The sequence below is a fragment of the Nicotiana sylvestris genome, chromosome 4, assembly GCF_000393655.2.
Source record: "Nicotiana sylvestris chromosome 4, ASM39365v2, whole genome shotgun sequence".
NCBI lineage: Eukaryota > Viridiplantae > Streptophyta > Magnoliopsida > Solanales > Solanaceae > Nicotiana > Nicotiana sylvestris.
Window position 1 is genome coordinate 21,451,351 of NC_091060.1, and position 10,918 is coordinate 21,462,268.

Here is a 10,918-nt window from a genome sequence, read left to right on the forward strand (position 1 = left end):
AAGGGTCCAAATAGTTGGCACAAGGCCCAAATATGGCATTCAACCCAAAACATGATGATAGCAACCACTTTTCAATCAAATACGCGGTAAAACAATCATTTGGGATGAACTAAGTCACAATCCCCAACGGTACACGACCCCACGCTCGTCATCTAGCGTGTACGTCACCTCAATATAACACAACGATGTAAAATCCGGGGTTTTATACCCTCGGGACAACATTTACAATCATTATTCACCTCTATCAAGTCTAATATCTAGCCCGCGATGCCTTTTCCTCTCGAATGGACCTCTGGATGCTCCAAATCTAACCAAAATCAGTGCAAAACCATTAAAATATGCTAAGGGAACAAATCCCACTCAAAAGAAATTAAATTACAACACAAATTCCAAAATTAGCCAAACCCGACCCCTGGGCCCACGACTCGGATTCCGATAAAAATTACATCAATAGGATCCTTATCACTCCCCGAGTTCATTCATATCAAAAGCATCAAAATCCAACCACAAACGACCCCTCCAATCCCAAATTTTAGGTCTCCAATTACAAGTCCTAATTCTTCAATATTAGGCTTAAATTCCATGATTAATTAGGTATAAAACATATTAGGATCGAGTATTAAGTCCATAAATCTTACCTCCAAGTGTTTCCCTTCGATTACCTCTTCAATTCTTCTCAAAAAGCTCCAAAATCGCTCAAAAATGGAGAAAGTTAGCCCCAAAATCACAGACAATGGCTATTTAAACATTCTACCTAGGCATTCAAATCCTTCTTCGCGAACGCGGCCAAAGCCTCGCGTTCGCGAAGAGCAACTTGACGTTGACCACAAATTCCTCTTACGCGAATGTGACCACTCCCTCGCGAACGCGATGACTCCACAGCTCAAACCATCGCGAACGCGTCTGATACCTCGCGAACACGATGCTCAATGACCCCAGTCCTTCGCGAACGTGGGACCCCCTTGCAAACTCGAAGGCTAAATCTTCAGCCTCACATGCTAACCCTTTGCCAACGCGAGGGTCCATTCGCGAACGTGAAGCACTGCTGTCTGCAACACTACATCAGATTTTTCAACAACTTTCAACAACTTGAAATGGTCCGTTTAACCACCCGAAACTCACCAGAGGCCCCCGGGACCTCAACCAAACATGCCAATATATCCCATAACATCATTCAAACTTGTTCCAACCTTCGGAAAGATCAAAACAACATCAAAACACCAAATTCACATCGGATTCAAGCCTAAGAATTCCAAAATCTTCTAAATTCCGCTTTCGATCGAAAAGTCTATCAAACCGCGTTCGAATGACCTAAAATTTTGCACACACATTCCAAATGACACAACGGACCTACTACAACTTCCAAATTTCCATTCCGACCCCTATATCAAAATCTCACCTATCAACTAGAAAACGCCAAAATTCCAATTTCGCCAATTCAAGCCTAAATCCACTCCGGACCTCCAAAACACATTCCGATCATGCTCCTAAGTTTCAGATCACCTCCCGAAGCTATCTGAACCATCGGAACTCACATCCGAGCCCTTTAACATATAAGTCAACATCCGGTTAACTTTTCTAACTTAAGCTTCCTCAAAAGAGACTAAGTGTCTCGAACCTTATCAAAACCTCTCCGAACCCGAATCAACCAACCCGGTGACACAAAATACAGCTGAACAAGGTAATAAGAAGCAGAAATGGGAAAAACAGAGTGATAACTCATAAAACGAATGGTCGGGTTGTTGTACCTACATAATTAGGGTATGTTTTGTATGCAAGGCCAAAATTTTTGGTAGCCTTACTAAGATAAAACCATCATTCTTCTCCATTTCTTTCACTTGCTCATATGGCAATCTGGCTACAAAGCATGTAGCCATCTGGTGGTAAGAGTGAATAATGTGTCATGGCTTTGCAAATTCAAGAACAAATTTTTTTTGGTAACATTGATAGTAGCTTACTGGATCAGATGAATCAACAACAAGTTCGACAACATGCAAACTTACATGAAAAATATAGGTCTATATATAATTTGGTGTAGCAACAACGAGATTGAAACTCAACTAGAAAGCAATTGAACATATAATAGCTAGTCTAAAGCTACGTGAATAGCATGTGCACGTTAATCATTACCGACATTGTAAAATATAATATTGTTTATCAACACGCGTATTTTAGAAATTAGACGTGCAATATGCATGCATCCCGCGTCAATTATTAAACATTGTTGGCAAAGAATAATAAATTTCTAAATGCTTATATTTTTTTAAAATTAAAGGGTAAAATAAAATTAAAGCGAAAAGAGTGAAAATTTCTTATGATATGACATTTACTATTTCATTTGCCTAGGTAGGTGGCATGTTATTATCATTGCCGAAAAGATAGGTGCATGGTCTAATCCTAGTGCCTAGAACCTTAATAACCATATCCTTCCCATAACTAAATTCTTGCTAAAATCCTATGTTCTGAACAATCCTACAAAATTTGGAGTATGTGTTGTATGCAAGGCCAAGATATTGTAGCCTTAATGAGATAAAACCATCATTCTTCTCCATTTCTTTTACTTACTCATATGACAATCTGGCTACAAAGCCTGTAGTGGTAGGAGTGAATAATGCGTCATGGCACTGGAGAATCAAGAACAAATTTTGGTAGATAACATGGATAGTAGCTTACTGGATCAGATGAATCAACAACAAGTTCGACAACATGCAAACTTACATGGAAAATATAGGTCTATAAATAATTTGGTGTAGCAACAACGAGATTGAAACTCAACCAGAAAGCAATTGAACATATAATATCTTGTCTAAAGGTACGTCTAACATGTGCATCTTAATCATTACCCACTTTGTAAAAAATAATATTGTTTATCAACACACATATTTTAGAAATTAGATGTGCAATATGCGTGCTTCCCTCATCATTTATTAACCATTGTTGGCAAAGAATAATGAATTTCTAAATGCTTATAATAAAATTTTAAAAAAATTAAAGTGTAAATAAAACTAGAGGGAAAAGAGTGAAAATTTCTTATGAACTGACATTTACCTTGCCATTAGTCTAGGGAGGTGGCATGTTATTATCATTGTCGAAAAGATGGGTGTCCTGGTCTAATTTTAGTGTCTACAACCTTAATAATGATATTCTTCCCATAACTAAATTCTTGCTAAAATCCTATGTTCTGAACAACCCTTACAAAATTAGGGGTATGCGTTTTATGCAAGGCCAGGACTTTTTGTAGCCTTAATGAGATAAAATTATTATTCTTCTCCATTTCTTTCACTTGCTCATATGACAATCTGGCTATAAAGTCTGTAGCCATGTAGTGGTAGGAGTGAATAATGCGTCATGGCTCTGCAGAATCAAGAACAAATTTTGGTAGATAACATGGATAGTAGCTTATTGGATCTGAGAATCAACAACAAGTTCGACAACATGCAAACTTACATGAAAAATATAGGGCTATAAATAATTTGGTGTAACAACAACAAAGTTGAAACTCAACCAGAAATTGAACATATAAAAATGAGAGCCATCAATTGGCATTCTGATCATTATAACCAATTGTTATAAGAATTTGGGTCTTAGAAACAAATATGATAATAGCAGCGGTAGTGTATGTTAGATATTGTTTAATTCTGCTTTACAAGTGTGTATTGATCATAATATGCAAATTGCAATGAGGAAAAGGTTGTGAGGAATAAGAGTTTAAATAGGAGTGAAACAAAGAAATCTTATGCGAGTCAGTCATGTCATCATTGACTTATAGCTTCAACAGAAGAAGTAATATATAGGTAGCTGATTGAGGGTGTGTTTGGTATGGAGAAAAATATTTTCTCTAATTCTTTTGTGTTGTATTCAGTAGGAATCTCTGCACTAATTTTAGGTATTTTGGCACCTATTGACCTCCAAATAAACCGTGTCTAATTATATAAAAAAAAAAAAATAAGAAAACTGGTATAAAATCCTAGCAAGCACCCAGGAACAAAAAAGATTAATGAGTGTTGTGGTGTTGAGTTTGAATTAAAGGCGTGTTTGAAGCTAGAGGCGCAAGTTTGATTCCCACTTGACTTGTGACTAGAAGTCTTTTTTGATTTTTTTTCTCTGTTGCGTTTAAATAGTTGTGCTTGTGCTCCTATACTATATAGTCGATAACAACTTTATATTAAAGGAAGTGAGCACCCACGACCTTAAAATCCTGAATCCACCACTAATTGTGTTAGCTTAAATGTTTGTGAAAATATTTTCCCTGCCAAGATGAGCGAAAATATTTTTCGAACTCTACTTCAACCCTTACCACCCTACCCACAAACCCATCATGCCACCCTGACCCTACCATGCCCACCCTATCCACCCCGACCCTCCCTTACTCACCCTCAGCATCACTTTTCCCACCCACCATCCCTCACCCTCGGACCATCCCCTCATCCTAATTTGTCAATTCTCGCTACTATCTTCCCCCAGGCTTTGGGCCTTGGATCACCAATCTCGAACCCTAAACCATGACCTTGGACCTCAACTTCCATCATCGAACCCTAACCCCTCGATCCCTGACCTCAGACTCTGACCCTCGTCCACTTCCCCCGACCCGGATTGCAACCCCTTACCTCTAACCCCTAACTCCGACCCCAATCCATGACTCCCGACTTCAAACCCTGAATCCCGACCCCCGACCTCGACCCCTAACATACACCTCCAACCTTGACCCCTGACTTAAAACTCTGAACCCCGAACTCTCATTCCCCTCCCCAATCACATGTTTCCTTAATATTTGCATATATTATATATATATATATACTCTTAGGATAACATTTTTTCTGCTTGCTAACCGAATACCAAAAAATAAGTAATAAAACTACTTATTTTTTCAAAAAAATAAATATATTTTTATGAATAATATTTTCCTTCCTATCAAACACATCCTTAGACTAAAATCGAACCAAAAAACCAAAATTTGATCGATTTCTTCAATTATAACCGTATAATGCCTCCCAAAGAACTTGGTTATATTTTTCTTAAGAGTTCCTTTAAAATTGGAGAGGCCTAAAATGAAGCGCATCATGGCATTTGGTTTGCTTTTGATATTTTGGTATTCTCTCTTGTCCTTTTTTAAACCATTTAAGTTATTGGCACACTCATTAAAAAAAATACTTTTTAAGCGTTGATCATAAAGAATATTTTGCTAGATTACCCTTATCTCTTGCTTAAATGAGTAATTAATGACTATATACCGTATTATTATAGATTTATACGAGTGGAATTGAAAATAAAATAACTAACACCTTGGTTCTAAAGTGACATGTTTTAGACCTTTTTTATTTTATTTTAAAATAACTAAAGCAACAGATAAGGAAAGTTCTCGGAAGAGTATTTGACAAACAATAAAGCTTTTATTTATTTAGTTACAATTAGGAGCGACAAATGGGGAGGTCAAGTCGGATATGGGCGGGTCTAAAATGGGTAATACAAAAATGGATAGATTATCCGATCCGATCCCTATTTAATACGGATAGAAAATGGGTTATTCGGCACATAATATGAATATCCATATTATCCATAACTTCTTGAGTTTGATCATTTTTGGGAGAGTTCCTAGTCTCCCAAACTTGAGAAGTCTCCAGTTTGAATCTTTACAAATGTAAAAGTTAAAAGGAATCTTACAGAATTATCCCAAATAAGTCTCAACTTATCAACCTCTAGCCATTAATCATAGACTTACCAAAATTAGCCAAACACATAAAAATTGAAAACCCAAATAAATAAGGTTCTTTTTCTCCAAGAACCACACGCAAAGATCCCATTCCATATGTTTAAGCGTGATTAGCAACATTAGATGCAAGACGAAAAGAAAATTTATGGATGAGATAGCAAATAAGACAACGAAATACAAAAAAAACATAGATACAAGATTCCAAAAATCTAAGCAAAAAAAGGACTTTTTTCAATGGGTATAGTTAAAATTCATTGAGAACATATAAATGAGTCAATATACAAATTTGAGGAAGATTGAAGGTGATTTGGTATCAAAATTAGTAGTTAAAATCGAATTCAAATAATTCTTCTGCGACACATGTATCTCACACACAGGTATACATCGAATACATTGATACACATTGGATACAAATATGATATATATGTGATACACAAATGATACCCAATGTGATACACATATTATTTTTTTATGTTCATCTCCTACTTCAAATTTTCAATTCAGACCACCTCTAAACTACCCCAAATCATCCTAAAACTGAGATTCAAGCTCTTTAAGATGTACACAATCTATTTAATAACATCCAATCAAAAGAAAGCAAAAATTTAACCTTTTTCTGGATTACAAATAGCTAATTGACTAATATTAGTAATATTTTATGATTTGTCCAGTTTTTATAATAAACTATTTATAAACTGACATAACTAGTAGTTTCCCAAAGTTAAACGCATTGGTTATCCATTTTCTAAGTGGATAATATAGTTTTTATTCATATTTGACCCGTTTATAAAAAGTTTATTATCCAACCCATTTTTAGTGGATAATATGGATGAATAACTTTTTTTTTAAAAATCTATTTTGCCACCACCGCTTACAATCTTTCTCATAATTATATGTTTTAGGTGCATGTTCTTTCTTTCCTGAAACAAGCGTATTAGTGTGTTTCAAACATCCGGTGCTATTCTTCTTAGACAAACTTCTAGAGAAACAATTATCACAATCTTTTAGTAGATTGAAGATATGGCCCATGTTTCTGAAAATCTAATAGATAGATCAAAACTCACTCAAAGATAGACCAACTTTTCCTCATCAAGCCAAACAAAGCATGGGTGGGGTGGGTGGTTTGGGTGGGTGGGTGGGTGGGGGGGGGGTAATACTGCTGTACGAGATGGCCAACGCTTGAATAAAAGGCAACAGAAAGAAATCAACAACCATAATTGAGATGAGGTGAATTTGTCAAATCACAGAAAATGTTACAAGACCTTTCTCCTTAACAGTATGACAAAAAGCTGCACCCATCAGCCATGACAACTACATAATACAGATACTTACAGCTCCCCACTAGCAAAGTTACCTCATGCATTGGATCATAACTTCTCCTATCAATTATCAAAGACCAAGAATAACATATTGAGCAAAGGCTAGCTGCCTAACAATAACATGATACTATGAAAACATGATGTGATACAAATAAGACAAAAGCACTCCACAAAGGTTAACAGAAGCATCCATTTGAAAGTGGTCTAAGAGGATTTCTCCGGCAAACTTCACATTATGAGAATCGTAAGAGTGTCTAAGAAAATGAAATTCCTAGACTACATCCTAAGATGCCCCAGTTAGTATTGAATTTAGAAGATTATCTGAGCCCCGACGATCAGATGAAGAAACCACAATAAACAAGGATGTTGGGCATATATATGGTGGCCTGGAGAGGATTTGTAGAATAATCACCTCACAAATGGAATACCAGAAGGAACTTTTCTCATATAATCCTCATAGTCAGAACCAAAAAACTGCTTTAGGAAAAACTCCTCATAAGGTATCCTCCCCGAGAAGAATTTCCACACAACAACTGCAAACGCAATGGTTGATATTGGATTACAAAGCATTATTTGAGTACCGATAGACCAGATGAAGAAACCATTATAACCAGGGTGCCGGACATATCTATAGATCCCATGTGTAACCAACTGATGTTTTTCTTCGTGATAAACCTTTATTAGATGAGTGAAGGCTACGCCTGCAGTCACAATTGCCAGCTTCCTTATGATTTCTCCAAGAACAACCAATGCAAGGCCAAAATTACTTATCCACCAATATTCCTTTAAGCCAGGAAAGAAATAGAGTTCAATAAGGTACTCTATCAAGGAGCAAATCATTGCCAGTAGATAATGTTTGCTTATCAAAAGCGACTTAAGAGTTACGTTTGACTTCCCATGAATGGCAAGCGCCAGAATGTACTCGGAAACATGGAAGAATATTATTGAAATGAACATTTGCGATAATTGTCTGCATGCTGTATATCCAAAAAATTCTGCCATTTCACACCAATAAGTCAAACAAACCTCTCGTCAAAATACAAAAATTATTTCAATCCGAGTCACCAAAGGCTAGTATGCATGAAACCATATGTTGCAAATTTCAAGTCCACACCTGAAAATATTGATGAGCTCTGTACAATTAGCACCACAAAATGAGCTTCAGAACCAATGAGAATATCCTTAAAGAATGACATTTCCTGCAAATTTATGTGGGCACCATTAACGAACAAACACATCAAAGGGGATAACAGAACTTAGATTCTATACGTGCATTATACACAAGCTCATTCTCGGGTTTTCTCCAATATCCGCTTATATAATCTACTACTCTATAGAGTCTACAGAGGCTTAGATATCATCCCTTAGCTCTCACAATTTCTCTTCAAACGTCATCAAGGGGATTTTGGAGGCAGTACAAAGCTATAGATAGTACTCTCACTAATAATCAATCAATCAACATACCATGCCTCCAAATCCTTAATAATCATGAAAAACAACTAGTCATTATAGATTAACTATCATGTTCTCCAACGAACTAATATCAACTAAAGGGCTGTATTGGAGAATAACTGAGATAAGGCAACTTAACAAAAAAGTAATACTAGAAATTCAAATTTATTGTTTGAATAATCAGAATGGCTCGAAAATGGAGTTTTATCATAAAGGGGATGGCCTAGTGGTTGAAGCATGTGATTAACAACCTGCAGATCCCAAGTTCCATCTCAGCTGCAACACTAGACAAAACATGTACTTCTGTGCTGGATAGACAACCCCACAGATTACTCAAGGTTCATGCAAGTTGGTCCAAACACCATCGATACAAAAAAAGAAATAAAAGTTTAATTTCATAGTGATAACTGAAAACTCAAAATCATTTCTTTTATGATACGGTGGTGTGTCTAGGCCAGGTTGTGCGCACCTCGACTATTTTACCGGATACCTGCGGATGACGCTGCCCACCAATGGATGACGCTGCCCACCAAGACACGGGGGCAGATGGGGAAAAATCAGCTAGTGCTTTTTGCCTCTTCTCAACTCAACACCCCCCCCCCCACCCACCCCCAACCAACCCCCCTTTTTTTGAGAAAAAAGTTTCAGAAAACTGATTAGTAGGTACAAGATTATAACTTTGGAGCCATTATCACATATAAAAGCAAATAAACTTGCAAATTAACATGTAAAAATTAACAAATATAGGAAAAATCGGAGCTGAGCTTATAGAAGCAAAGTACATATAAATACTCTTAAGGAAAAGATCTAATTGGCATTTTACCAACAATAATCATTTGTAAAAAAGAAAGTGGAGATTGAGGGGGAAAGAACTAACCTACAAATCGGTTTCGCCGGAGAGAGAGATCGGAGTTTCTAATTCGGATGGCCCAAGAGGAAATACACCGGGGATTTGAAATGGGCTCCTATTTTGGACTAGGCTGCGTAGGCAAGTGCACAAATAGCCGATTTTGGGACTCCATTTAAGGTATAGCCAAAGTTTTATAATATTTTGCACGTTTAGACACTTTGAAACAAATTTCCTAGATATGCATCTTAAGTTGCAAAATGTACGTTCATATTACTTGTGGGGGAAGTGCATGGTTAGCCACTAATAACATATGTATTTATTTTTAAGTCACTGTTTAAAATATCTTTAATCTTTAGCCACTGCTTTAATAAACTTTAACTGCCTGGACGAACCCTTCTGCTCATGTTCTTAACTTTTGAACTTAACTTCAGGACTACATGTCATTAACTTTTGAACTTGGAACTCTAAGTTCAGGACTTCAGGATAACATGTCCTTAACTTTTGAACTTGGAACTCTAAGTTCAGGACTACATGTCCTTAACTTCAGGACTACATGTCCTTAACTTTTGAACTTGTAACTGTAAGTTCAGGACCAATTGTCCTTAACTTTAGAGCTTGTTAGTCTAAGATCAGGACCTATTGTCCTTAACTTTTGAGCTTGTTAGCCTAAGTTCAGGACTTCAAAACCTATTGTCTTTAACTTTTAAATTTGTAACTGTAAGTTCAGGACTTATTGTCCTTAACTTTTGAGCTTGTTAGTCTAAGTGCAGGAAACAAAAAATTCAAGATCAACCACCCTTTCACTATTTAAGGGAAACATCTCCTCCTGGTAACCATCATTTTACTGAAGGATTAATAGAGTAATTGGAAAAGAATCAATATTGTAATTGTAAGCATATTCATTCTAGATTGATGCATTTTTTGCTGTAAACGTTTCCGTAGTAGGATGAGCAAACGTTTTTGAAGGTATTTGTTGGTGTTGATCTGAATATTGTGTCGAGAACGAAAAATAAGTCCAAAAGTCATTACTACTAATGTTACAATCGTAATAAGTCCAAAATTCATTACTACTAAAGCTACAATCGTTTCTTCCACAAGACTAAAGAAAACCTAGTGACCACATTCTAACATTTGTACACGCTCTCAATTAGTCAATACTTGGTGGGTTGGCGGCCTATCTCGAGAATCGTGTATTGATATATTCCATTAGTGAAAGAATATGTGCTGGTAATAAATTTGCATAAAAATTTACTCGATGGTGAGGAAGACAAATATTCATTTTGGATTATGGAGAAGGCGCGTAGAGAGAAAAACGAGGGTTTGGGAAGAAAAGCAAGGGGAAAAGGGTAAAAATATCTTTTCATAAAATCATCTCGAGATCTTGAGGATGCGAGATTGCGGTCGAGTTCTCTCCTTCGATGTCCATTTGTGCTCGACCCAACGACGATGCCAAGGATGGGGAGTTTCGAAGGCAAACAGATAGCACTGGCAAAGCCTGGCGTCACATTTGGCTGTCCCGTCTCCATACCTTTACAATTAATGCATTTTGTACTATGTTGGGATCCCTCCCCCCCTATATAAAGGGGA

At 36.7% G+C, this 10,918-nt stretch overlaps 1 protein-coding gene across 8 annotated transcripts; it reads right to left on the minus strand.

Moving 5' to 3' along the window:
• Window positions 1-6,910: 6,910 nt before the first annotated feature.
• Window positions 6,911-9,459, minus strand: LOC104239723 (protein-S-isoprenylcysteine O-methyltransferase B-like). Of its 8 annotated transcripts, none has more exons than XM_009794436.2 (3): window positions 9,359-9,459; window positions 8,144-8,228; window positions 6,911-8,024 (listed from the first exon to the last, which is right to left on the minus strand). In XM_009794436.2, the coding sequence occupies exons 2-3, from the start codon at window positions 8,223-8,225 to the stop codon at window positions 7,438-7,440; spliced, it is 669 nt and encodes a 222-aa protein (XP_009792738.1). In that variant the 5' UTR covers window positions 8,226-8,228; window positions 9,359-9,459; the 3' UTR covers window positions 6,911-7,437. The 8 variants fall into 8 exon arrangements, with proteins under 8 accessions (XP_009792738.1, XP_070027916.1, XP_009792741.1 ...); XM_070171815.1 differs by lacking the exon at window positions 9,359-9,459 and adding an exon at window positions 8,972-9,066; XM_009794439.2 differs by lacking the exon at window positions 9,359-9,459 and adding an exon at window positions 8,951-9,066.
• Between the last annotated feature and the right edge of the window lie 1,459 nt (window positions 9,460-10,918).

Coding starts and splice junctions, on each gene's coding strand:
- LOC104239723 (XM_009794438.2), bottom strand. CDS start 8,267: ATGTGTTTGTTCGTTAATGGTGCCCACATAAATTTGCAGGAAATGTCA. Junction 8,025..8,143: donor GAGCTCATCAATATTTTCAG/GTGTGGACTTGA, acceptor GTGAAATGGCAG/AATTTTTTGGATATACAGCA.